Source organism: Fusarium oxysporum, chromosome 1 (assembly GCF_000149955.1).
Source record: "Fusarium oxysporum f. sp. lycopersici 4287 chromosome 1, whole genome shotgun sequence".
Taxonomy (NCBI): Eukaryota; Fungi; Ascomycota; class Sordariomycetes; order Hypocreales; family Nectriaceae; genus Fusarium; species Fusarium oxysporum.
Window position 1 is genome coordinate 2,054,248 of NC_030986.1, and position 26,080 is coordinate 2,080,327.

The window sequence follows — 26,080 nt, forward strand, 5'->3', positions numbered from 1 at the left end:
CACATAAAATCAATCTATATAAGATTTCAGTACTACCGAAATAAGGAACGGAGAAAACAGATCTTATAACTTTCCATTAGCCTTTGTGGTAAAGGAATCCCCGCGGCACTCCACGCATCTGCGACATCTGTCCACACCGAGCGACCTGCAGATCCAACCATTGCGATAGGCAATGCTCCCATATCCATATCAGGAGATTCCTGCCTGCTTACACACATCACTCGAAACGCTGGCAATAATAGACTGCTTATTTCGTCAAGACCACACAGCCTGCTTCTCGTACAACCCCAATCTGACCATAGACAGCCGGATATTCCATTATATCCTCGCAAACTTGGCCAGCTTGGATGGCACTGAGATCCTCGCATTGTACAACCTACAACCCTGGTGAAACAGCATCAGCATACGATGTTCTGTGTCACCCCAGACTCACTCACTGCCCAAGGTCAATATCAGGTCAATATCGAACGGGCAGATAAATATTATCTCAGCGATCTTTCATGCCACGAGGGACGCTAAGCCCACATAATCATTCATGCCAACTATAACCGTACAGTTGGTTTGATGGGAAATGACAATTGGGGATTACGGACCCGACCTCCATGTCTCGCACCGAACTGGGCTACTGTATAAAGTGCTTGACCGGTCTGAACTGGCCACTGACCAGTCAGAATACCTAGGAAATAATGAGGCCCTCTGTTACATACCTTACAGCTTACTCTCTGACTGTCTGTCACTGTCTCAAATCACGGACCCTCATGTCGTTTGTTATCTGAGCTGGGTTTAGCTCGATTTGACTTGAGTTGGCCGTTGCAGTAGTGAATGTCACCAGACCGGCTTCCAGATGCAATGCAGTACATACATATATGCCTGACAACGGAATACTACGCCGTATTACACCCTGAGAACGACTCACTTGCCCACTAAGCTGATACTGAAGCTCACCTCATTGGCATCGGCGCTGTCTCATCTTTTCGTGCCACCCACCAAAATCAAAAACCCCCATTCGACGCATCCCTCCAGCGCGGGATGCACACACGCAATCCCACGGACCTGGAACACAGCAAAGCAAAGTGCTGTAATGCTTGACGTAGCACATGGAGACAGAGACAGAAGGACGTATTACGTGACGCCCTGCTTCTTCTCACCTCGATGATACTCTAGAGTCGCAGGCGGATCTGACCGAGCAGGCATTTGGCTGCCAAGCCCGACCATGGGTGGCTAGTCTTTTCCTGTAGTGGTTGTAGATGCCGAGGATATTTGTGTTCGTCACAGAATTCGAAAAACTCCGAGACCAGGGACGGCCATAAACAATGACTCGTACGTACGCCCAGAGTCAAAGAGTCAAACTGTACTGTATGGGTATTGGGTGTCAACTCAGTTCTGCTTCTGCTCTCACCGTGGCCATAAGCATGTCTTGCTCTTTTCCCTGCATGGTGGATGTCTCTCCTACAAGGCTCCACTATACATGATCTATCACCAAAGCATCAAACACCAGCAAAACTGCGAAATTCACGCTGCCGCCCTATTATTTCCATACTCATAGCCCGACATGTTGTCATAGTCCCGTCCTCTATTTTCTTTTCAGCTACTAAAAGCAGTGCTTATTTGCCCAGCACTTTTACGTGCTGTCATCGCTTCTTCTAATTTATCGTAGCTCCTCAAGTTACTCAACCATCTGTTGGCTGGCACACAAATTTGACACATCATAAACCATCCCGTGACTCGTTTAGACGCGCCGCCTCATTGATCATCTCCCCTTAGTCGGCCTTGAGAATTGCTCTTTGTTCGTGCGTTTATTAGCCTTAGCCCACAATCTTCTTTCTCTCCTCTCACCAGCTTCGTGGGTCCTCTCTTTTCTTTTTCTATCAGAAGTGATATATCATGTTTTGCCCACTTCCACTCGACGCCATTTTTCACCGGCAAATAAACCGAGCATGGCCTCCACTTGAAATACCTTTCAGACATAATCAGTGGCTTGGGTTCTTGTGGTCTGGAGTCGGCAATGACACCCATACTGAAGTATACCTATGCTGCAAGTCACCGTGATATGCCTAATTACAGGTACTTCAAGGCGTAATCTTTTACGCCTCAAATGACATGTTCGTTCAACTCTCGGTCTCGTAATGTAGTAGGTCAGCATACCAAGAAGCTTGAATATCCTATCCAACTGCCCCTATTGGTCACTCTGAGAAAAAGCAACTTTCGGCAGCTCTTCTCATCCCAACTCAAGCCATGATTGACCAGCCTTACACCCGGGAAGTGGCTTAAAATCGGGAGTATCGATTTTCTTAAACTTTCAATCAGCCATCGTCATGTTACACAACGAGGCCAACAATCCCTTCGACTCGAGGAAAACACGGCTTGTCCGGCTCTCCTTCGCCCGACCTTTGACTGTTCGCCACTTCTCATATTATCCCTGTCTCCTCTTCTCGACATGAAGCTAAAAAGGCTTCTATTGTGGATCTTAGACTTACAGTTGTACAGCCTGATGGATGTCAAGTCTCTTGCGGCTTGTGATATTCGCTAGGCAGCGATCGAGCTCGATAGCCTATCTCACATTACCCAATTCTCCCCCAATCTCATTGACTAGGCACCCCAAAACATCAGGATGCATGTTGCTTGTCACATCAAACTTCCACCTATAGCTTGCGGCTATGAGTTCATCCCGTGGAATCTGACACCAATCAACCACCAGCCAGCTTGTTCAAGAAGCGTTCTTTTCTCCATTGACCGCTACTTTGATATCTGTTTCTGTTCTTGACTCTACCTCTCCATGCGGGTTCCCGTGCCTGTCATCATCTAACGTGTCTCATTTCGTTGACTGTGAATTCATATACCCTCTGCTTTTAATCTCACCCTCTGTACACGCCGTCCCTTTCAGTGTCATAGCAAACCTATCACATCCCTCTACAGCTTGTTCACAAGTCCTCGCGAAGACTTGAGCTGAACCATCTTCTCAAGAGCTTCGTCAATAGGAACCAGCTCACCCTTCGCCTGGGTGGCCTGGTCGTCTCGGTTACGGATGTTGAGGGTGCGTGAGCTGGCCTCCTCGGCACCGACAACTATACAATCTGGTTAGCCATTGGCCTTAAACAAGGCAGCTTTCATTCCAAACTCACCAAAGATAAAGTTGTACTGCTCCAGCTGACCGGTGCGGATCTTCTTCTGGAAAGTGTTGCTGCTCAGGTCCACATCACTGTAGAGTCCCTTTGCGCGGAAGATCTGCTGGACCTCCTTGGCGTAGTCGTTGGCAGCAGGCATGACAGGTACAACCAAGACCTGTCGGGGGCTGAGCCAGAATGGCCACTTGCCGCCAAAGTGTTCGGTCAGAATACCAAACATTCGCTCGAAGCTGCCTAGAACGGCTCGGTGAATCATGACAGGTCGTGCGTATCCGGCAGGGAGATCTTCCTCGGGGTTGCTACCATCACTGACTCCGGTCTCGCCCTTGTTAGCGACATATCGAAGCTTGAATCGTCGAGGCAGGTTGAAGTCGAGCTGCATAGTACCGCATTGGTGCTCACGCTTCAGGGCATCGAACAGAGCAATATCGATCTTGGGTCCATAGAAAGCACCATCGCCGGGGTTAAACTCCCACTTAGCACCCGTTTTTTCGGAGAATGAGTTGAGAGCCTCTTCAAGCTTCTTCTCGGCGGAATCCCAGGTAGCGATGTCACCAACGTACTTCTCGGGTCGGGTGGACAGCTTAAGCTTGAATGTGAAACCGAAGATACCGTAGACACTGCTCAAAAAGTCGAAAGCAGATTCAATTTCCTCTCGGATCTAGAGTACGTCAGTAGAAGCATGGGGCAGTTAGTAGAAGTCATCATACCTGATCCACGGTACAGAAGATGTGAGCATCGTCCTGTTGGAAACGACGGACTCGAGTAAGACCAGAAAGAGCACCGGAGAACTCGTTTCGGTGCAAAACACCAAAATCGGCCATCCTCCAGGGGAGGTCCTTATAAGTGACATCGGAGTGGGCAAAGATCTTACAGTGTCCAGGGCAGTTCATGGGCTTCAAACCAAACTTCTCCTTCTCAACCTCAAAGGTGAACATGTTCTCCTCGTAGTGGCCCCAGTGACCTGATGTCTTCCACAAATCCGCCTTGTACATGTTTGGAGACATAACTTCGTCGAATTCACGTTTTTGGTACTCGCCTTTGATGAGCTCCATCAAGGCATTGTAGATGCGCACACCGTGTGGTAGGAAGAAAGCAGATCCAGGAGACGCCTCGTCGAAGAAGAAGAGCTTTTGATCTGTGCCGATCTTTCGGTGATTGCGCTTGGCAGCCTCGGCCAGGAAGTGCTTATACTCTTCAAGAGCCTTCTTGTCGGGGAATGAGATACCAGCAATACGCTGGACAGACTCGTTGTTGCTGTCACCAAGCCAGTAGGCAGCGGAATTCTGTTGAATATCAGCTCAAGCCCGTCGCGTCAAGATTAGGAATCGTATATATCATATTGACATACCCTGAGAACGGAAAAGGCCTTGATGTTGCCAGTGGTGGGGACGTGAGGTCCTCGGCACAGATCGATCAGGGGACCGCATCGGTACACAGTACTCTTGGTGCCATCGGGAACACGCTGTTGAATGAAATACTCCTTGTACTTGCTGTACTTGAACATCTCAAGGAGTTCGTCCTTGGTCATTTCCAGACGCTCGAAAGGCTGCTTCTGTTTGACGATGTTGTTGGAGAGCTGCTCAAGGGCCTTCTTGTCCTCATCAGTGACGACTTGCCTAGGGCTATGTCAGTAAAGTCTCCAGAAAATTAGTCGAAGCCTTCTACGCACTCTCCCATGTTGGCCATATCGTAGTAGAATCCAGGGGGGTCCTCAGTAGGGGGACCGTTGCACAGATAACAACCAAAGCGTTTCTCGGCGGCCTCTCCAAGAATATGGGCAGAAGAGTGCCAGAAGACCTTCTTGCCTTCGGTGTGTTCAAAGTCAAGGAGCTCGAGCTTGCAGCTCTTCTCGAGCGGTCGGGTCAGATCCCACAACTCACCATCAACTCTGGAGATGACAGTGCGCTCGAAAAGAGACTTGGAGATGCCCTTGGCGATAGCGCCAGGGGTGGTCTCCCAAGAAGTTCCCTTCTCCTCTTTGCCATTGGGAAGCGAGATGGTGATTTCCTCGCGGGGTTTGGCTATGATTCTTGTCAGTCGATTCGAGTCGAGGGACAGAAGCGTGGGGAGGATTTGGATCACCCACCAGCGATTTCGGCGTCCTGTCGGGCCTTGATCTTGTCGAAGAGATCGAGTCGGTGCTGGATGAACTCGGGAGTCTCAGGGAGCTATCATACACAGTTAGCAGATTCCAAAACAGTGTCATGATGCCCTGCAATGTATCGTCATGTACACCGCAGTCAAGAAAGGGACACCAACTTCGAGGCCAGCAGACTTTCCACCCTTGGCAGACTTATCCTTGGGTTGCTTCTCCTTGGGCTGCTTAGCAGGGCGAGAAGGCAAGCTCTTCTCAGACGCGCCCTCGACCGCCTTGGCAGCATCAGCTTGATCGGACGACATGTTGAGAACTCTCGCGCGGATGTTGAAGATTTGGTGGGAGGAAGTTGGGTACTTGAAAGTGGTCTTGTCTTGTCGATGGCGGGGCACAAGGGGCATTAAACACGAAGGTGGGGTTAGAATTGAGTCACTGCGAATTTGGCAGGGGCACGGGAATAGTACCGTTTGGTTGGGCACTTTAGTATCAAGAGATGTAGCCTTAGAAACTTGCCTCAATATCAAATAGAGATGCCATTGATGTATCAGTTATCCTATCTAAGTTCAAAATAGTTATTTACTGTATTTTGGCATGCCCCAATAAATTTGGTTCCTCTTAAACAATAGTCACATGCCGAAAACCGAAAACCAGTCTCTTCGTCCTCTTCAGCTCACTGACACGACACTTGGGCAGTAGAGTCAGACCGAACAATATATACCACGCAATGAAACTCATGATGACCAATGCAGAAGGACTCAGTCCAATTCCGACATCGCAGGTTTCGACTCACTCACAATAATCGTCTTGTCCTAGGTAAATCAGGGGTATCAAGCTATTTTCCAACCCAGCAATCCGTAACGCCATGCCATCCCGTTTCCATGTCATAAATCGTGCCAAAACCGCATCCGCAAACAAGAACGAAACAGACAGTATTCAAAGTCCATAGCGTGTGACACACTCTTCCTTATGCGCCTCCAAACAATCCAGTGCGCAGACTCTTGTTCCGCACTTCATACACCTCACACGTCCCCAATACCCGCAGACCTCACAGAACGATCTAACGGGATACTTGTTGTCTCGATGGCCCGTCACTTCGCCATAGTTGAAGGGAGGGTGGGAAAGGAGCCTGCGCAGCTCCTCATCAGATGGCATGTCGGGAACACGCGACATAAGTAAAGGATCGTTGTCGCCAGGGTGGCTCGGTGGTGAAGGCCTCGATGATTCAGGAAGAACAGTCGGAGCATCGGCGTCGGCCATCGCCATGTTTTCTTCTTGCGGTGGTTTGGAGGACGAGGGAGTATCTCTTCGACTATTCGATGGACGTTTGTTGTTTGCGCCAGAGGCAGTGGACCGAGAATTCGTAGGGTTGGCCTCTGCGAGTGCCTGCATCGCGAGGAAATCGTCTAAGTGGTTCCCAAATGTCTTCTGCGATTGTAAAATCTTACGAACATTAGGTGTATGTTTTCCTTGCGCTGCCAGAAGTCAATCTCCCGTCTTTCACGTAATGCTGAGATCTCGCACATACTTCTTCCGCTCTTGACTGGCAACGGTATTGTGTTATCCTTTCCACCATCTTTATCTAAAGCCTCGGCTTCTTTTCGAATTTTATTATCTTGTCGAGCCGTCAAATCGCTATATGTAAGACCAGGAACATTCCTGGCGCGCTTCCTGTTGGTAGGCGCTGTCGGGCGACTGATTGTATTGTCGGGGACATAAGCCCAGCCTGGCGCCGAGGTTGTCTTTGCGCTGGCAAGCTCGATGACCCCGAAATTGTTCATTGTCGTTTATAATTCAGGAGAAGAAGAAGAAGATGATGATGACGAAGGGAGAGTATCGAGGACCTCCATAGAAAATCCACACCAAACCGCTGGTGTCGTGACATAGCCAATCACGAGCCAGAAAGCTCGAACAGCACACTCCAATTCCCGCCGAGCTCAGAATATTCCGAGCACCCGGCTCCGATAGTAGCTCTGCCGTAACTGTACCTCTGACGTCCATCGCCATCGATACCTATTGCTCTCACGAGATAAACACCGCACAATCCGACGTCCACCACCGAAATCGCAGCAATGTCTTTCGCCTCAAGAGTCCTGTCCTCCAGCAGCCGCGCGCTGGCTACCCGATCCTTCAGCACCTCTGCCCGACGGATGGCCGATTCGCCTCTTCCTGCCAGGAAACCTCTGGGAGCTTTCCGTGGAGGGTTAGTGATGACAGAAACAGCTTTTTGACGGGAATAACGTTGTTGACTTTGTTGTCAGTCTTTTCGGCTTCCTTCTCGGTAGCTTCCTCGCCGGCAGCGCCGCCTACAGCTATCTCCTCAAGGAGTACAAGATCGCCAACGACCTGTTGACCGAGGATATTTATGTGCGTAACGAATGAGATGAGGCAATTGATAAGAGAGAGCCTCATCTAACTTTCCTCCAATTTCAATCGCTTGACCAGGTGCTAACATTTTTCGACCAGACTCTACAAGCCTCCGTCACCCGTCTGAGCAACCACGTCCAGGCTCTGGAGACCAGGACACAGGGCAAGAAATAGACGGAAAAGACGGGATAAAGACATAATTGTATAAAATATTCGGAGCTAGGGGGGCAGAATGAGCTCCGTTAGCTCCCTGGTAGACGCGTTGAAATGAGAATGGCTCCCATTGCATTTCCTATTAGTGTTTGGGTTTGAGATTGTCATGCAGGGCGATTGTGGAGATTTGTACGATCATGTGCTATGTTACGAGCATAACTGCAAGCCCAATCCATAAGATATCATGCGGTCTGTGTAAGAGAAACATCAAAGTCACGGTGAAGTTGAGACAGATATCAATATAGTAGTCAAGTCATGAAATGGTCCCATTGCCACGGAAACTAAAACCTAGAGAGGTGCGATCAAATGTGAGCACCCAAAAGAACCCGCGCCCAAAAAATCAGATATACCCCATTTTGTGTACTATTGTTGTTGACATCAATTCTTTACAGCTCATCATGGACATCCTCCTCCTCGGCATCCTTCTTCTCCTCCTTCTTCTCCTCACTAGCGGCGGGGGCGGCCTCCTCAGTGCCCTCCTCCTTAACGGGGAGCTCGGCCTTGTACTTGCCGTTCTCCTTGATGAAGTTGGCGAGGTCCTCGACGGTGCGAGAGCCCTGGTAGGTGACGGGAGCGTCCTTAGCACCAGCGGCGTAGAGCTTGATGGTGGGGAATCCCTGGATCTCGTCGGGGACATCGTTGAGGGTAGCGTCAACCTTGGCGATGACAACCTTGTCCTTGAACTCGGAAGCGGCGAATTGAGAAGCAAGGTCCTCGTACTTGGGGGCGAGAGCCTTGCAGTGACCGCACCAAGGAGCGTAGAACTCAATCAGGACATCCTTGGTGTCATCGAGGACAATGTCGTTGTAGCTCTTGGCAACGACAACAGTGACGGGGCCCTCCTGGGTCTCGGGAATGGGCTCAGACTTGATGCTAGGCTCAATCTTGCCAGCGGCGAAGTCCTCAACGAACTTGGCGATGTTGTCATGTGTGATCTCCTTCTCCTGGTCGAAGGGGAACTTCTGGTTCTTGACAACCTCCTGGATGGCGAATGAGGGGAACTTGTCAGCCTTGAGGTTCAGGTTACCAGCGTGAGCGCCGAAGGCCTTGGCGTCAATTGTGGCGAAGTTGATCTTGCCCTTGAACTTCTCAGCGATGGGCTTGAGGGCATCGCCAAGCTCCTTGCGCTCCTCGGGAGTCTCCGAGAAGATGTATGCGAGGGGAATGCCAGCGGACATGTAGCCGGCGTAGGTCTCAGGCCCAACCTCACCAATGAGAGGGGTGGCAGAGGTGGTAATGAAAGAGGCAATGGCATCCTCCTCGAACTTCTCGGTGAAGGTGTTCTTGCCCTCATCGAAAGACTTGTAGACAACCAGGGCGGGGGCCTTAACGCCCTCAGCCTCGGCAACAGCAGCGTCGTTGACGCCACCGAAGAGGTAGGTATCACGGAGACCCTCGGCGAGCTTGGAGAAGGTTTCGTTGGAGCTCTTATCGTCGGCGTTCAGGTAAGCGACGACGACAACCTTGTCGGCGGTCTTGAACTCCTCGAGGGTGTCCTTTGTGAGAATGGAGACAGCGGGGAGGGACTGCTTGATCATGTAGGAGGTGATACTGTAAAATCGGTCAGTCGAAATCTCAGCTGATCATGACAAGTGTCGGCTTACCCAGCAGCCTTGCGCTGGCCAGAGTAGGGAGTGACATTCTCAAGGCCACGGAAGACCTTGAGGGTGGGGTAACCCTCGACGCCCTGGTCTTTGCAGAGGTCGGACTCCTCAGTGCAGTCAATCTTGGCGAGCTTGATGTTCTTCTCCTTGAGGGTTGTAGCGGCCTCCTCATACTCGGGGGCGAGGGCCTTGCAGTGACCGCACCAGGGAGCAAAGACTGTGGAAAGAAGCTGTTAGCGACGGATGGAGGGGAAGAGAGGCTTCAATGGGGGTCTTACACTCAGCAAGGACGAGATCGTTGGACTTGACGAACTCCTCGAAGGTGTCCTTGGTCAGCTGGTGAACATCTGAGTCGGCAGCAGAGGCATAGGCAGCCAGAGCAGCCATGAAGCTGCAAGCGATCTTCTTGTGGTGCATGATGGGCTGTCTTTTTGTTGGGGTATCCTATAAAACACAAAGAGAGGGTTCCGCTGAACAGGACAGGACAGGCAATATAAAGGAAGGAGGAGGAGGAGGAGGAAGAGGAAGATTTGAGTTGGGAAGTGGAGGGAAGATGGAGGAGAGTTTTGTAGTTGGAGCTTGAGGACAGGTAACGTACATCTACACCCACATCCACAGCCGCATGTACCGTACTGTAGACAAAGCTACGGGAGGGTACAATGGTTCGAGAGAGGTTGGAGCCAACTAACAGCAGTCAACCCCACTCGGAGACAACTCCCGCTGAGTCTTGCGCGGGTCAAAGGTGGAGGGATGAGGGATTGCCCGGGGGGTCCAACTTTCAATTGAACAAGTGTCCCTTTTGTTTGGTGGCACTGGACTTTCTCTCGTTGATCAAGCACAAGCCCACAGCCCATACCGCCGGAGCACTCTGCAGACAGGCACGGCCCCTCCAAAGCGGCGGAAAGCTAGTGGGCTTCCTTACCGGGCTCTAAGCCCTTTTAGGCTGTAGTGAGTGTCCGGGGCTACTTGTCATTGGGCGAAGCTGCCCTACAGGAAGCGCCAGAGCCCCTCAGCTGCTGTAGGGTCCCTGGGTCCACAGGGGCAGGACAACCGCCGCTGAACTGCTTATGGATCATGGATCGTCACATAATGAGACGGCGCTGAGGCGCTGAGGCATTGAATGTTGGCTCAATGTAATACAGATCTTTATAATTAGTTAAAGGATCGTGCGTGAAACAGACTAGACATCTCACTATGAGAAAGTACCTTTTCTCTGGCTTGCCATTGTTTGTTACTGTTTATGTTGGACTATCACGGTATCACCTACACCACATTCCCATGAAAGTTGAAACTCTGATAATGACGGATTAGGGAAGTGCAAAGATAATTGCCCAATTAAGCTGCGATAAATACGGGATTTGATGCTCCGAAAGGCTCAGAATCCCTGGCTAAATGAGATGACATTCGGAGTAACAATTACAGATCAGCATCTGTTCAATGTGGCAACACCTTCGTCTCAGGCCAAAAGGCCACGTCTCTGTGACAGCCTAGGTACATACATACACAGCCCAGCCTTGCCAATGTCGAACGTGACATGGATAGAGGGGTTGCTCACGGTGTGCCGTAGTTAAAATTAGAGGAATGGCATTCCATTATCTGCTTATTGATCGATATTCTTTTCCACGAATTATTAATCCAGCCTCTAAACCATATTTTTGGCCTAACCTTTCTTTTGTCCTCTGACCAATCCCGACGGTCATAACATTCTAAGTTCTTAGGAACTCCTGGACCTCATTCATGCCCTGCCATTCACCTTCTAAATCCACCAAATGCTCCGTAAAATGAATCCACCAATGCTAAGTCCAGCTAGTCAGCCTATCTGTATGTAGTTGAGTCAAACATCGACAAGTGGCAATGTGTGATCCCCATGAGAAACAAGGACGTGTCACAGGAATGAGGCGAAACATGATCCCGCTTTACTCAGCTCATCGGCCCCACGGGACGGTCAGTTTACGGCCCCACCATAATACTTCCGCCGTCACATACCGGATAATACTCCTACCCAACTTTATTAAATACAGAATTATCAGCTTCTGAGGTGGCGGTGATAATCAGCCAATGCGTGGATACCGCTGATATAGGATTTCAGTTCCAAGTCAAGAAAAGTTCGACGAGGTCCCCAGCTTTCAAAGTCGTAATCATGTTGGATTCAATGCTATCTTTCTATGGCTTGACAGTGCTCAGTGCTCAGTGCTCCGTGTATCATTATATCTGTCTCCTCCTTTTCTACTTGCTGTGAGGTCCTCGAGGTTTAGGTGGTGCACGGTGATACTGAATCGGCCACTTGACATCAACGTCCAGCTGATGAGCAGCACTGAGAACAAAGTCGGGCTCTCTGAGGAACTGTCTTGCAGCAAGCACAAGATCAGCCTTGGGATCCTCATTCTCCTGGACGAGTGAACGAGCAAAAGGACCATCTGTAATATAACCAACAGTTCCAATCAGAAGCTCTTTTCCATCAGCACGGACGGCATCGCGGATCTTGCCTGCCAGGTCGGTCTGGACGGTTTGATGGACCTTGATCTTTTGCGCCTTCAGGTTGCCTCCGCTGCTGATGTCGAGAACATCAACTCCTGCGACAGGAAGCTGTTTTGCGAGCTGAATACTGCTCTCGAGATCCCAGGAAGGTTCGTTATTCCATTCCATCCACTCGGTAGCAGAGATCCGCACCCAGACGGGCATCTCCTCAGGAACAACAGCCCGAATAGCTTCAATGATCTCCAAGAGGAGACGAGTACGGTTCTCAAAGCTACCTCCGTACTGGTCTGTTCGTTTCTGAAATCATGTCAGTTGATGAACTATTCTCAGCGAGTATCAATACTACTTACGTTGGAGAGAGGCGAGAGAAACTGGTGCAAGAGGTAGCCGTGAGCCGCGTGAATCTCAATGACATCAAAGCCAGCCTTGACGGCTCTTATAGCAGAGTCCTGCCATTTCTGCACAAGATGCTTGATCTCCTCAGTCGTCAGCTCGTGAGGTGTACCAAAGTCTTCAGCGAACGGGATAGCACTGGGGGCGACAATATCATCTGGCCAGCCGCCGACTTCTTTGGTAGCAAGTGCTTTGTTTACAGTACCGCCGATCCAAGGCGCAACTGTGCTCGCTTTTCTGCCAGCCTGGAGGATACGTTAGCTTGGGAATGTTGAGGCTTCTCCTGAAATAATGAACCTACATGAGCGAGTTGGATGGCAGCCTTGGTATTTTGGCTATGGATGAAGTCTGTGATACGCTTCAGAGGAACAATTTGACTATCCTCCCAAAGACCAGAGTCCTCAGGACTGATCCGACCACGAGGTTCAACGGCGGTGGCCTCAACAAAGACGAGGCCAGCACCTTGAAGAGCGAACTGGCCAAGGTGAACAAGATGAAAATCCGTTAGATGGCCATCCTTGGCGGAGTAAGTACACATAGGAGAAACGACAAAGCGGTTCTGCAGCTCAACGCCACGAGTGCGGAGAGGCTTGAACAGCGTCGGGGCCGAATCGGTCTTGAGCGGGGTTCCGGCCGGTGGCTCCTGGGCCGGGGTGAAGTAAGGAACCCCGGAGGCTGCCTTGTTCTCGATGTTTGTGTTGCCCATGGTTTTACGTGCCCTTGAGGGGAAAACTGTGCTGTCTAGGTTGACAGGGTTGTCGACGTTGTGAGTATTTATGCTGAAGTCGGATTTGTTCAAGGCTCTTGACCTGGTTGCAGGATCATGCGCCGTGTTGATGCAATTCCACTGGGTTCCAAGTATCCACCAAATCAACAGAGAATGATCACGGAATATAGACTCAATCCTAGGGGTTTGTCTGTCTTTATATATAAGGAGGTAGAGCGTGGGAAAACATGGTATTTATATCACCAACACTAACCATCTTTCATTTTGATTCATTGACACCTCAATGGCGATCTTGCTTCGTGCCTAGCTCTCTATCATCAAGACGGTCATAGTTTGCTCAGCTAAGCGAACGATGACGTGCGAGCATAAATTTTCAGCTTTACTAAAGTTATTGCAAGCATTATCGCTCTGTTGTTCAACTGTGACATCCAGGAATCGTTTCCTTCTTGGGTTTCTAGTGTCCAATTTGCGAGCAAACGCTGAATAATCAAAACAGTTAAGCCGAGCCCCTCTTCTACGCCTTTGGCTGATAACGTTATCATTCCAAGGTCAAGCATTCAGCTCTCATATGACACATTTACAAGGCAGTTCTGGTTACCTCATGTTCCTTCATCTCGATATCAAGGGCACAGAACAAAAGGCTGCCCCAATCAAATAAGTCAGGATTATTCCTATTAAATAATAAGACTTGCCACAATAAGTAAATGTCTTGATCTTTCGATTTTACAACTCTTCATGTCATTTTCAGTGCAAGAGCTTGCTCTGAGTGGTGCATATATTGCAAATATTCATAATTAGGCTTTAGACAGTCATCTAGTTTTTCCGTCCCTCGAGACTGGCATTTCTGAGTATCTGCATCTTCACTTTAAGTATATGAAGTAGAACACACAAAACATACCTTATGGTATAGCCACGAAGCTCAATGTCTTGACACCGCATATATGTTTAGTTTCAAAGTTTTGGTACAATCATCAAATAATGATCAGCAACGCTACTTCGAAAACAATCTGGACAAAGTCAAATGCCTGGTGCGGCAGATGCAGGAACAAGCCCAATGATTATCAGACCCTTGAACAAGGCACCGTCATCAAGCGTCATGGCTACAGTTGCGGCCCAGGCCGATCTCACTCAAACGACACATAATACATATTACACATTATAGCAGGACCCGACACAAAATTTAAAAAAAAAAAAAAAAAAAAAACTATAAATTTTCTTCTTCTTTTGGTCTCTGCCGTATAAGACGGTAGACATCTTAGTCTATTGACACGCTCATGTTGTCAAAACTCATGACATGGTCTATACCTAGGCTGGCGATCTTAACCAGCACCCAAATAATCACAACCAAAACTCCGGATATCGCTCTTCTTCAAGTTCATCGATGATATGATGACCAATTTCAGTCGTCGCATAATTCCTTCAAAGGCATCTCAAGCAGCTCTCTGTCGTATTTCGACCACTTATTCCTGGTTTGTGGGCTTAAAGGTCCAGCGCTGGTTCTCAGTGCCCTGGGCGAAAGGAACACCGAGCTCGAATAGTCGGAGAACGACGTCGGAAAAGTCCTTGAAGAAGGCATCGTTATCCTTGGCGTACTTCTCGACCCAAGGCTTGAACTTCTTGTCCTCGATCAGGGCAATGTCGCTAGGAAGCATCATCAGAGACTTGGTAGACTTGTCTTCGTACTGGGCAGGGCCGTTCCACTTCTTCCACTGCCACTTCTCTTCGACAAGTAGGCGGAAGTAGTCGTTGGTCAGGACGGTAGGGGAGAAAGTCCAGGGACCTTCGTAGCCGGATCGGTCAGTGTGGCAGCGGCCAAGAGCGTGGGCGCCGGAGAGGGCGACAATCTCCTGGTCGTTGAAGCCCATACGGTAGAAAATGTCTCGGAGATGTCCAGAGCGCTTTGAGGCGTCGGGAAGACGTCCGTCGGGTGTGCAACCAGAGACATCACGATCAGAGCGACCAGGTCGGTAAGGAATGGCAGGGCCCAGCATCTCCTGGATAGCGCAAACACCAGCAAGGATCCAGAGGTCAGAGTAGGTGATCCAAGGGAACTTCTCCTTCACGGGTTCGAGGAAGGTGCGGGCAGCAGCCAGACCAGCATTGGCGCCGTGGTCAGCCTCAGGGGCGAATCGCATGGTGGCACCGTTGCTGCCACCAGTGCCAGTCTCCTTGTCGTAGGTACCGCTGGCGTGCCAAGCGAGACGTACGAGAACGGGGCCGTAGCTGCCGTCATCATAGTCATCCTTCTCCTCCAGGCGAGCAGCAATCTCGTTGTAAACCTTCTGATAGTCGTCCTTGGTAGGGTTGAAAACCTTGGGGGTAGCGGAAGAAGCGCCGTTGGCGTAGAAGTAGTAACCAGCACCACCAGCGACAGCGGCACCGGTCAACCACACCCAGGCGGAAGATGACTTCTGCGCGGGCTCAGAAGAATAGTATCGGCGACCCTGCTGGCGGATGACCTGTCTAGGAGCAATGGCGAAGCCGTTGCGAGTGGCGCGAGTGGCCGCGCGGGCGAACTGTCGGGTAGCGGAGGCCATCTTTAAGAGCAAACGTTAGTTACAAGTTGAAAGACAGTGTTGAGTGTGCTTTTTATCGAGGCGGCGAAGGGGGAGCAAGCTTGTCTCAGTACTGTAGTGCTCAAGTTTGAACGTACCTTGGGTGTGTAAGCTTACAAAGTGGTAAGACGCTTTGGAAAAATGACTCCAAGGAATTGTAAAGAGAGGATGAAAGAGGAAGAAGTAAGAGTCAACACGAGAAGGTCTGTGGCATCTATTAAGAAGGGATGCGTCGGATGAAGTGGCGGGAAGCCGAGAGCGAAACGGGGACCTGCCGTGTCAGTGCCAGGAAGTCAGGCAGTCCCGACCCTAACTGATAACCTCTGCCAGGGACACGATTCATGGAGGGTTGCCGAACGAGGCAAGCAGCTTTTGTCTCAAGCCCAAGCCCTTTCCATTTCCGTGCCGGAGTGTATCGATCTTTGACATGTACGTGTTCCGAGATCGGGGAGGCCATGATGGAATTGCTGCTATTCACTGAGGTACTGGTTTGAAGAGCTCTTCCTTCAGATATCACTGCCATCGATGTACCACAAATTGATTCCTAACATCACCCTCAACTTCCCCAGGTACTCTCGCCTCGGAGCTGTACCCGGCTTCATGGACCGGCGCGATGTCTTGAAATTGAACATCAACAATTGGCCAATTTGATATCTCAGCCCCATTTCTTTTATCAAACCTGGCGGGGATGACGCTCTTATGGACCGGGTGGAGTCGGTGGAGATCCTTGGTAATGAAGATTCTCTCGCCTCTGAGAGGTTGCTAATACTGAGGCCTGTCGAGGGACAGCAGGGGTCATTCTTTGAAGCATTCAGTGTTATGCCCGCTTATGATTTAGCAACACTTCAACATGAGGCTCATGAGACAAGTCGTCTAAAAACGGTTTCCATGTGTCAGGCCAAAAAGGGGACACCCTCTCGGCTGTGAACCACGAGGCGACCAACCATCAGAGTTCAGCTAGTCGAATTTGGAGAGACAAGAGAAAATTTCTGATGGATTGGGACCCTGAAAGTAACCCTCCATTACAGAATCCCAACGCCTCATCAGCTAACGCATAACGATCATCAGTCAGCACGGCGTGGCACCCGAATCGAAACAGGGCCTCCGTCTCCGATTGTTTCAACATCTATTATGGCACCGAGGATCAGATCAGAATGTCGTTATGGTGCAATACCTTTGATTGGATTGTTCTCCATGAATGAAATCTTTGATGTCGAAAGAAGATTTGTCATATGTTGCTTTTAGGCACAAGCGCAGCAATGCCCTCCACAAGCGGGTACTTATGGAATCTTTTCTTGACAACAGGGGTCTACCCCAAAGATTCCAAATCGCTTCTCGCATGTGATTTCGTCATATCAGCAAATTACAACTTATTCTGAACTCTTCAGTCTGGTCGTAACAGCCACTACAGTCATATTCTCATACAACAGCACATGCCTGATCACACGAATACATCCAATCTCTTTGGCCCCTGCTCTACTCTCTAAGGAATCGTCTACAAACTCGTGCGTTTCCCGTTTTCCTAGACTTGCATACTCTATACCTATCTACTAAGGTAGATTAGTAGCCATGATTGTAATCTCATCGAATGATTGAACATCCCGAATCCCGGAGACAAACTTTCTCCGACAATCCTCCGGTGGAGACAGAACATTTCTATCAAGTCGGCGAGTGCTGCCAATGACTTCTCCTAATAAGAAACTAATGCAAGTGCTCGTTACCCCACAAGATCTGGACCAGACACCAGTTCAATGTTCCACTCATCAACAGCTTCATGCTCATGGATAGATATAGATTTCTTCTACAACTTGTGATATGTCGTCAAGAATAATTCTCTGCCCGCCAAATTAAGGCAACTTCCAACTTCCAAGACATGCTGAATAGCCGTACCTTATCCTCCGGGTTCATCCAAGCCACCTCTGCTATTGTATATGCAGGGGCGCCGTTTCGTTTATAGTACAACTCGAGTGCCCCACAACTTGATTAAGTCCTCCTGGATACCAGCGCCTCGAACACCTTTCACGTCCAGTTCAGTCCACCATATTTTTCATCCTCAGTTGAAGTCTGCGTTGCCCTGCGCATCAGCGTCTGGTTCACCATGAGTCTCGTAGAAATGAGAGTATTGGGCCTCGGCCCTCTGCTTGCTAGCCTCGTCCAGCTCTCCCTTTGCAGCCCCATTCTCCTTGCCGCTGCCTGTAGAGAGTTTGGCTACCGACGATGGCCTTTAGACTGTTAGTTAGTATTCAGTAGCATCGGAGAGCATAGCAACTTACCCAAAGATTTCTCTATCGATTTGCAAGAATACCTTCATGGCATCCTTGTCGCCTCTCTCGACCAAGTACGTGAGATATACTTGGGTCAAGTCCTTCTTGACTGATGGGGAGAGTCGGCTTCGTTCTCGGAGCTCGTCGAATACTTTCTTCATGCGCTCACTGTGTTGAGCTTCATTCTCGGCGCTTGTTGGCTGATCCAACTCAAACTTGAACCATCGATCCCAGAATAACCTGCTGTCCGCACACCACTGTACGTTCTTCACAAAAACCCCGCGAGCCTCTTCCACCAAACCCTTGGCTTTCAAGAGCAACAGAGCCCATTCTGCAACCAAAGCAGCCTTGGTGTACATGTCTACCGTAGCAGAGTCGATCTGGTCCTTGAACACCTGAATAGCAGCGTCAAGGCCGTTCTGTCGTCGCTGAACATTGGCCCATGACACAATGACCTCGACGCAGTCCGGTAGCCTCAGAAGGATTGCCTCGTGGATGTCAAGAGCAACGTCAACTCGGCCAGCACTTTCTTCGAAGTAAGCCCATTGCAGTCTAATGCCTGGTCGACTAACAGGCACGAACATCGTCGAAGCACGTGCATAGATGTTGCGAACTTCCTCTTGCTTGCCTTCCTGGCCACTCATCCACCGGGCATATCGGAACCAGAGGTCATCGTAATAAGCGCATGTGACAAGACATCGCTCATACAAAGCAACGGTTCGTGTAAAATCACCTTCAGCTTCCTCGAAATCCAGGTATTTGCGCCAGTTTACCAAGTCCTTGTGTTCTAAAGCGGTAACGTGAAAGTAGGGTCTTTTAATCTCCGATTCGTAGGTCCAGCGCTTCGATACCTCAGTTTGCGTCGCGGTGAAAATTTCGTAGTACATGGCATCGATCTTTGCACGAACATCGCGCTCAATCTCCAGCTCAGCCTTAGGACCGCCGCCATAAGCAATTGTTTCAGCCTCAACCTCCGCCCTGAAACGTGAGAGATCTTCGGCAGACACCACCTCTGTGATGGGTTGATTGTGGGATAGCGATCGAAACCTCTCGTAGTAACGTGCATACTGGTGCATTGGTATGCGAATGATTCGTGCATGGATGGCGTAAATTTTGTCTTGTGCTTCCTGACGCTCTTCGTACTCAATGTACTTGTCCCAGAAAGGATGGGCAAGAAAATCGAGTCCCACAAAGGCTGATCCTCGCTCAAAGAGTCTAGAGAAAAACGTTAGCAAGTGAGCTCATTGCGGAAGGGATAACTCAGGGGAAAGGGTGGAGAGGATCAATACAGAGGGGAAGATGGTTGTGCGAGTGAGTAGCAAAACCGATATCATGTTCTACCGAGCAGGTGCGGGTGACGTGTAACGCAGGGACGACTTTGGAGTTTAGAACGAGCACGGATTGAGCATCAACAGAGCCTGGTAGGGAGCGTGAGAAAGCGTCCCGGCTAAAGGGGCTATCGCAGGCATATCTCACCATCAGACACTTTTGATAGTAGAGTGTAGAGCCCTCGCGGATATGTCGACCGAGACCACTCAGGTCAAGCGGGAATACTGCGCCAGAAGGCATGTTAAGGAAAGGGGAAGGAAACCATCCAAATGGAACTTACTCTCTGACGAGGTGTGGGTCATGGGTTGTCTCCATCTTGAAGGAGCAGTAGTCCGTCCACAAGTCGACAGAATTGGTGATGCTCGCGCATCCTCTCTCGTATACCTATAACACTATGTCAGCCGTGTCGCAGGCAACGTCTGGAGTGTACAGACCATCTCAGCAGACTCGGGGCCGGCAATGTTGAACTCCATGTCGGCATATTTCTTCCAATAACCAAAGAGCAGAGGAAATTTAATGAGGAATCTGTCGTAGGCATCGCGGAAGGTTGCTAGTGCTTGAGGACTTGAGTTGCGATTCAAGCCACCCTCCAATGTCTCACAAGCTTTGATGAGGTTCTCCCAGTGCTCAAAGTTATCGGGGTCGGACTCCTGTTAGTGCGTCAAACCGTCAGTGTTCAAGTTCGAGCTTATGAAAGAAGCGGATAGAGACGAAAGCTTACCACCTCAGCATTGTGCTTGCGCACAGTTGCGTACTCCTCATCGGAGCCGAAATGACCGAAGTCGCTCATGACGTTGGAGTGTTTAGTGCTTCGTCTCCCAGAATCGCGTAATTTAATTAATATTAGGAAATTAGCGATAAATATTCGATCTCGCGGTGCGGGTTTGAAGCTGAGAAGTTTGTAGATAGGAGATGACGCTTGAGGCTCACGTCTGTCGCGAAAGGCAGGGGCTGGAAGTTCGCGCCGCAGACAAGCTCTTTTTTTTCCCAGGTACTTTCTGGGTTAGTCACTGGCTAAAGAACTTCCGATGCACGTGCTCAAGTCAAGACGCGCAAAATAGTCGTAAATCGGTGCTACCAGGGAATTTGATGCAAGCAGGTCTCTACTTGTCTAGCAAGTCTCCGCAATTGACATGGGTCTTCAGATTCAGCCCGGGCCAACAATTTGCCGTTCTCAGGATGACTCAGCGTCAACGAAAGCTTACAGATATTTTTGGCGAAGCGGTGCAGGAGAAGCGTTCTTCTTCTTTTCTCTATCCTAAAATGGGCTTATGATGATTCTCACATAAACATATGATAGGAAGAGAATGAACGCTCTCTTTTAGAGAGCATGATCTCAATTTCGAATCTGAAGCTCTCTTATTTTTTTTGGTTTCTATTGTTGCGCGACGGTCTCCGATTCTTCGGCAATATCATATATAATCTTGTGTCCCAAAACAAGATCGCATATCACGGATCTTGCGCATGTCTTAGGGGCTACCCTTTTCTTTGAGATACCTCACATCTTTATGTTATTATATGGCAATTTTTCAACGAGCTGGGCTGTCTCTTTGGAAGTGTTCCTGCCTTGGCGTCTTTCGAATCTTGTTTGGCAACTCTTCTCTCCAAGCCAAATTAAGCACTTCGGCGGGTATATGCGAAGCTTGCTGGTCCGGCCAGAATTCGTGGCAAAGTCTCGTGGCCTGATATGATGTTTTATTATGACCCTATGACTTCCCAAAGGTTGATGTTTTGTTTTAACATTGATAGCAAAAAGTCTGTCAAATTGGAGGTATCGTGGGCGCAGAGGTACATTGGTCTTGACCCATAAGGTAAAAGTAAATGCGCAAAATTCGCGCTCTTGACTTTATCCAAGAGTCTGTCCCCCAGTGCATCATGGACGATGGGTCTGCATGATAATAATGTATTGTGTTCAAATGTTTCATGCTAAAGCTCAAAGATCCAGCGTTTGGCTATCCGTAGATGCCACTGGTGGGGCTTCGTCCACTGGCTATTAGCAGTCAGGGGTCTCTCATCATGGTACCCCAGCTGAGAAACGTCATTTGTAGAGCGTCCAGTCCAAACCAGCGCCTCTTACATTCGTCTAACGCCCAAAGCTCAAAACTTCATCCAAACATTGGCTGAACCCTACAGAGCCCAACTACGCCCGCCCGAAAGTCTCTTGTCTTTAACATTTATCTTACGTGCTTCCAATCGATCATGGGTCAAAAGAAATATTGAAATCATTTCGCAATCGCAAGCGCAATCCTATCGTGGACACGTTGAACCTTGTATCCTCTACCCATTCCATGTTATCCTACTGAGCAATACACGATGGAATATTCCTCAGGGGCCTATTCTTCCCAGGCTCCCTCTCCCGAAAAGTCATGCGAGCTCTACATACGCGACTATCCTCATCGATCCATTGCCATTGTTTCAACCTCACACACTCTGATTCTTCGATATACTACCTCCACCAGTGAAGCCATCGCGAACGGCTCGCTTACATCCTTAGCTGCGTCTACGAGGAGCCGCGGAAACCCCGGCGAAGCCTTGGTATCGAAATGCATGGTCGAGTTCGCACCTGTGTCGAGGCATTTACTGCAGGACTATCGCCGTCTGACACATCGACCGATATACGGGACACTAGGCTTGATCACAGTTAACAGCGAGGTCTTCCTATCTGTCATTACGCATGCAACACGTGCTGCCACCTTGCGGCCTGGCGAGACTGTTGAACGTATAGTTGGAGTAGCGTTCTACTGCCTGAGCAGCGCGGACTACGACGATGTTGTTCCTCTAGAATCACTTGATCCGGAGTTTTCGGATTCTGCATCGGTGCAGTCTGCTCCCTATGGACAAGGCCTTGGTCGAAGAGAAGTTGCCATGGAGCACCCATGTCATGAGCTTCGCAACCTACTAAGCAACGGAACATTTTACTACAGTACAGATTTCGATCTCACAAACCGGCTTCAAGACAGGTTCGTTGTTATCTGACCCTGTATAGCATTAGACTGACAAGAAATAGACCAATCAATTCCAACTCGTTCGAAATCGACAATTTCGACGATGGGTTTCTCTGGAACTCGTTCATGATCAGTCCTCTTGTCCAGTTTCGTTCTCGTCTTATGCCTCATGAGCGAGCTGCACTTGATTCGTCACGAATACTGACATCAGCAATTCGTGGTTTCTGTAAGACCATGACAATTCCGCTAAGCTCTTCGCCCCTGAAGAATGTCAAGTCAGGAATGCCTTCTTTTATGACTCTCATATCTCGCCTATCCTGTCGCAGAGCTGGAACTCGCTTCAACTCACGAGGTATTGACGATGATGGGCATGTGGCAAACTTTGTTGAAACTGAAACCACTTTCTGGAGCCCGGCGGGAACCATGTTCTCCTATGCTCAAGTGCGCGGATCAGTACCTGTGTTTTGGGAGCAAGCAGCCGACCTTATTCCAGGTCGGCAGAAGATCACAGTCACCAGATCTCCCGACGGGACACAGCCGGCCTTCAACAAACATTTTGAGGAGCTCGAGCAATCGTACGGAGCTGTCCATGTCATCAATCTTCTTAGTGAGACAAAGCCTGGCGAGGTTGAGCTCAGTACACTCTACCACAATGGTATCAAACACTGTCCATTAAGTCGTGCTGGACCAGACGGATCTTCGGACCATGCTCTCTTGCGAGAAACCAATTACGATTTCCACGCAGAAACAAAAGGGCCAGCGGGATATGAAGCTGCCCGAGATATCCGCCGCTATATTGAGGACTCTACCGACGGTTTTGCATACTTTCTTGCGGAGGAGACAAGCGAACCGAGATACGACCATGATGGCTCTGGACAAGCTCGTATGGTGGTTGTACTTCAGCAGGAGGGTGTCTTCCGAACCAATTGTCTGGACTGTCTTGATCGAACTAATCTTGTGCAGACCATGATCTCACAGATGGCAGTTGAGGCCTTTCTTGGACATCGGGGTGAATTTGCTGCCTCTGACTTCTGGATGAGACATTCCAGTCTCTGGGCAGACAACGGCGACTCTTTATCCAAGACCTATGCTGGGACAGGCGCACTCAAGTCATCTTTTACACGTCATGGAAAGATGTCTCTTGCAGGGGCTGTGGCTGACGTGCGAAAGTCTGTCCAACGTATCTATCACAACAACTTCCTCGACCCCTCTCGTCAAATCACTATTGACATGCTTTTGGGTCGCCTCGTTGGGCAAGCACCGGTCCTTCTGTTCGATCCCATCAGCGATTTCGTTTCAACAGAACTGTCCAAAAGGAGTAGCGAGTTCACGTCATACAATAGCATCACCATATGGGTTGGTACGTTCAACCTTAATGGCCGTACCGAAGGCGTCAATGATGATCTTGGCCCTTGGTTATTCCCAGAGACCTTGGGAGATGCCCAGCCGGACATTTATGTCGTTGGTTTTCAAGAAATCGTAGAGCTCAGTCCGCAGCAGATCATGAACAGCGACCCATCACGGAAGAACCTATGGGAGCGAGCCGTGAAGCGCAATCTCAACGATCGACAAAAGCGATTGGGGGGCGAGAGGTATGTGTTGCTACGGAGCGGGCAGTTGGTTGGGGCAGCCCTCTGCATTTTTGTAAAGACACCCAGTCTGGCCAACATTAAGAACGTGGAGGGTAGCGTGAAAAAGACTGGCATGTCTGGCATGGCTGGAAACAAGGGTGCTGTGGCGATCCGATTCGACTATGCCAACACTCATATATGTTTTGTCACGGCACATCTGGCTGCTGGCTTTTCAAACTACGATGAACGCAACCGCGATTATGCAACAATCCATCACGGTTTACGCTTCCAACGGAACCGGGGAATCGATGATCATGGTAAGTGCTCTTGGTATTGTGTTCGCTGAAGCCACATATACTGACAAAAACAGACGCCGTCATCTGGTTGGGCGACTTCAACTATCGCATTGGCCTCAACTTGGAAACTGCGCGTGCATTAGTGAAGAAGCGTGACTTTGAGACGCTATACGAGAATGATCAGCTCAATCTGCAGATGGTAGCTGGATTATCGTTCCCCTTTTATTCTGAAGCTCGCATCACGTTCCCTCCGACGTACAAGTTTGACATAGGTACCGATGACTATGATACCTCGTAAGTCCACTTTCATGTATCGGTGCTTCTATTCACGAATTCTGACGAGTCTACAGTGAGAAAGCTCGCATTCCTGCGTGGACGGATCGTATCCTCAGGAAGGGTTCCAACCTCAGGCAGATCTTGTATAACTCGGCACCTCTCAAATTCTCAGATCACCGACCTGTCCACGCTGCCTTCGAATGCAGGGTGAGCACCGTGGATGAACAGCTGCGAGAAAAGATCAGTAAGGAGTTGTATCAACGTCGAAAAGCCGAGGTCGGAGACGCAACAGCTCATCTTGGCACTGGCGAGGACAGCGATGATGAAGATCTCATTGGCTATGATTCTATCGAGCCCGGGCTTCCTCCCGCAAGTTCGGATCGCCAGAAGTGGTGGCTCGACAACAAGCAGCCCGCTCGTGCCGCGGTACCTGTGCCCAAACCCAGAAACGGGCAAGCCGTAGGGCTCAATCCCAATCGTCCTTCAAATCCTTTTGGCCTTACGGAAGAGCCGGACTGGATCTCTATTCCAAGATCGTCGTCAAAGGCATCTTTGTCTAGCATGTCAAGTTCACCATTTGAAAAAGTTAACTTGCCCAACGTCATGGCATCAGGGTCGAGTATTCAACCTCGAAAGCTGCCACCCCCATATGACCCATCAGCATTGCCAGCCAAGGTCGGGCGCATGAATCTTCTAGACGACCATGCTCCTATGGGCCATGTCGAGACGCCACCTCCGCCACCACCTCCGCGACGAGGAACATCAGGAGTAGCGGCAATGGGACAGACACCACCGAGCAACGGGTTTGGTCTTAATAGGGTGCAGACTCAACCGCTGCCTCCGCCTCTTCGGCCTACATCCGCAGCTTCTCATGCTTCCCAGTTCTCGCAGAACAGCAAGGCTGGGAAACCTGCGCCGCCAGTAGCAAAGAAGCCTGCACATCTGACCACGACATCGCCAAGCTCAAGCCCAGCACTGAGCCAGAGTGCCATGGAAGATGACTTTCGGCCACCGCTGCCAACGAGGGCTAACACCGGAGGTCTCACAGGAAGCCCTCACTCACAGGACATCGGAGCCGCCGCACGGAAGCCCGTAGCACCTCCGAAGCCTGGCATGAACGGAACTGGCGCAAAACCGTCTAGCTCGATCGGAGCGGTAGGACTGCCCGGGATGACGGGCGGAGTGCCATCCCGCCGGGCAGCGCCACCAGTGCAGCCCAAGCCGCAGTTGCCGCAACAGAACCAAAACCAGCATCAACGACAAGGGTCTACGGATCTATTGGGATCTCTGGGTGAAGGTCAAGAGGTAGGAGGATGGGAAACGTTGAAGCCGAGCACAAGAGCATAGGAAAAGTGAGTTGGTTTGCGGGTATAGGTTAGTTTAGTACTTGGATGCGAGGCGTTTGGAAGCGTATTGATGGGCTTGAATCACTTGGGGAGGTGTGTCTTGGGACTTGGCTTGGGTTATGACTATGGTTATGCCTTTAGTGTAAGAGTAAAAAGCACAAACACGGCTTGGTTATCATCTCAGAGATTCGCCGGCTGATGGTGTTTATGTTTCACAACATGTGAGCCAACAACTGAATCATGTGTCACCCAATTCGTCTAACCACGAGTCGGTCAAGAAAAGCCCCTAGATCGGAGTAGTGGCGTGTTTCGGCGGTGATTTTTATAGATCGCTATCGCCAAGACGCACCTAATTTAATTGTGCCTCTCGTCGGGTGATGCATTACTGTGGCGGCCACTTGAATCAAAGGTGTGAGGCGTGAGACTGTACGTAGTAGCTATACTGTAAAATTGCTACCCTGGAGGGGCAAGGTGGAGGGATTTATTGTGTCCGGGC

The 26,080-nt window shown here is 49.8% G+C and overlaps 9 protein-coding genes across 13 annotated transcripts; 3 read left to right on the plus strand and 6 right to left on the minus strand.

The window, feature by feature from the left end:
- Positions 1 to 2,402: 2,402 nt before the first annotated feature.
- On the minus strand, positions 2,403 to 5,632 carry FOXG_00137 (threonyl-tRNA synthetase). Its single transcript, XM_018376256.1, has 7 exons — positions 5,388 to 5,632; positions 5,215 to 5,296; positions 4,798 to 5,149; positions 4,477 to 4,744; positions 3,836 to 4,411; positions 3,123 to 3,786; positions 2,403 to 3,065 (listed from the first exon to the last, which is right to left on the minus strand). Exons 1-7 carry the CDS (start codon positions 5,622 to 5,624, stop codon positions 2,911 to 2,913), a joined length of 2,334 nt encoding a protein of 777 aa, XP_018231796.1. The 5' UTR covers positions 5,625 to 5,632; the 3' UTR covers positions 2,403 to 2,910.
- A 100-nt stretch (positions 5,633 to 5,732) lies between these two features.
- On the minus strand, positions 5,733 to 7,029 carry FOXG_00138 (uncharacterized protein). The gene is made up of 2 exons (XM_018376257.1): positions 6,749 to 7,029; positions 5,733 to 6,695 (listed from the first exon to the last, which is right to left on the minus strand). The coding sequence occupies exons 1-2, from the start codon at positions 6,999 to 7,001 to the stop codon at positions 6,157 to 6,159; spliced, it is 792 nt and encodes a 263-aa protein (XP_018231797.1). The 5' UTR covers positions 7,002 to 7,029; the 3' UTR covers positions 5,733 to 6,156.
- Positions 7,030 to 7,037: 8 nt separating this feature from the next.
- On the plus strand, positions 7,038 to 8,081 carry FOXG_00139 (uncharacterized protein). Its single transcript, XM_018376258.1, has 3 exons — positions 7,038 to 7,423; positions 7,482 to 7,587; positions 7,687 to 8,081. The coding sequence occupies exons 1-3, from the start codon at positions 7,293 to 7,295 to the stop codon at positions 7,759 to 7,761; spliced, it is 312 nt and encodes a 103-aa protein (XP_018231798.1). The 5' UTR covers positions 7,038 to 7,292; the 3' UTR covers positions 7,762 to 8,081.
- FOXG_00140 (protein disulfide-isomerase) lies at positions 7,755 to 10,230 on the minus strand. The gene is made up of 3 exons (XM_018376259.1): positions 9,683 to 10,230; positions 9,405 to 9,621; positions 7,755 to 9,351 (listed from the first exon to the last, which is right to left on the minus strand). The coding sequence occupies exons 1-3, from the start codon at positions 9,819 to 9,821 to the stop codon at positions 8,187 to 8,189; spliced, it is 1,521 nt and encodes a 506-aa protein (XP_018231799.1). The 5' UTR covers positions 9,822 to 10,230; the 3' UTR covers positions 7,755 to 8,186.
- An 832-nt stretch (positions 10,231 to 11,062) lies between these two features.
- Positions 11,063 to 13,458, minus strand: FOXG_00141 (oxidoreductase). Of its 2 annotated transcripts, none has more exons than XM_018376260.1 (3): positions 12,577 to 13,458; positions 12,233 to 12,520; positions 11,063 to 12,179 (listed from the first exon to the last, which is right to left on the minus strand). In XM_018376260.1, exons 1-3 carry the CDS (start codon positions 12,979 to 12,981, stop codon positions 11,631 to 11,633), a joined length of 1,242 nt encoding a protein of 413 aa, XP_018231800.1. In that variant the 5' UTR covers positions 12,982 to 13,458; the 3' UTR covers positions 11,063 to 11,630. The 2 variants fall into 2 exon arrangements, with proteins under 2 accessions (XP_018231800.1, XP_018231801.1); XM_018376261.1 differs by having other exon boundaries at positions 11,535 to 12,169.
- Positions 13,459 to 14,169: 711 nt separating this feature from the next.
- FOXG_00142 (cytochrome c peroxidase, mitochondrial) lies at positions 14,170 to 16,783 on the minus strand. The gene is made up of 2 exons (XM_018376262.1): positions 15,656 to 16,783; positions 14,170 to 15,539 (listed from the first exon to the last, which is right to left on the minus strand). The coding sequence occupies exon 2, from the start codon at positions 15,537 to 15,539 to the stop codon at positions 14,463 to 14,465; it is 1,077 nt and encodes a 358-aa protein (XP_018231802.1). The 5' UTR covers positions 15,656 to 16,783; the 3' UTR covers positions 14,170 to 14,462.
- A 415-nt stretch (positions 16,784 to 17,198) lies between these two features.
- FOXG_00143 (uncharacterized protein) lies at positions 17,199 to 20,266 on the minus strand. Of its 4 annotated transcripts, XM_018376263.1 has the most exons (5): positions 19,872 to 20,266; positions 19,585 to 19,800; positions 19,431 to 19,534; positions 17,831 to 19,036; positions 17,199 to 17,779 (listed from the first exon to the last, which is right to left on the minus strand). In XM_018376263.1, exons 1-5 carry the CDS (start codon positions 19,938 to 19,940, stop codon positions 17,611 to 17,613), a joined length of 1,764 nt encoding a protein of 587 aa, XP_018231803.1. In that variant the 5' UTR covers positions 19,941 to 20,266; the 3' UTR covers positions 17,199 to 17,610. The 4 variants fall into 4 exon arrangements, with proteins under 4 accessions (XP_018231803.1, XP_018231804.1, XP_018231805.1 ...); XM_018376264.1 differs by having other exon boundaries at positions 17,199 to 19,036; XM_018376265.1 differs by having other exon boundaries at positions 17,831 to 19,534.
- On the plus strand, positions 20,240 to 21,017 carry FOXG_17815 (uncharacterized protein; the record flags this gene model as incomplete). The annotated part of the gene is made up of 1 exon (XM_018397802.1): positions 20,240 to 21,017. The coding sequence occupies one exon, from the start codon at positions 20,240 to 20,242 to the stop codon at positions 20,423 to 20,425; it is 186 nt and encodes a 61-aa protein (XP_018231807.1). The 3' UTR covers positions 20,426 to 21,017.
- A 189-nt stretch (positions 21,018 to 21,206) lies between these two features.
- Positions 21,207 to 26,007, plus strand: FOXG_00144 (uncharacterized protein). The gene is made up of 4 exons (XM_018376267.1): positions 21,207 to 22,110; positions 22,158 to 23,983; positions 24,037 to 24,256; positions 24,313 to 26,007. The coding sequence occupies exons 1-4, from the start codon at positions 21,464 to 21,466 to the stop codon at positions 25,583 to 25,585; spliced, it is 3,966 nt and encodes a 1,321-aa protein (XP_018231808.1). The 5' UTR covers positions 21,207 to 21,463; the 3' UTR covers positions 25,586 to 26,007.
- The last annotated feature ends 73 nt before the right edge of the window (positions 26,008 to 26,080 follow it).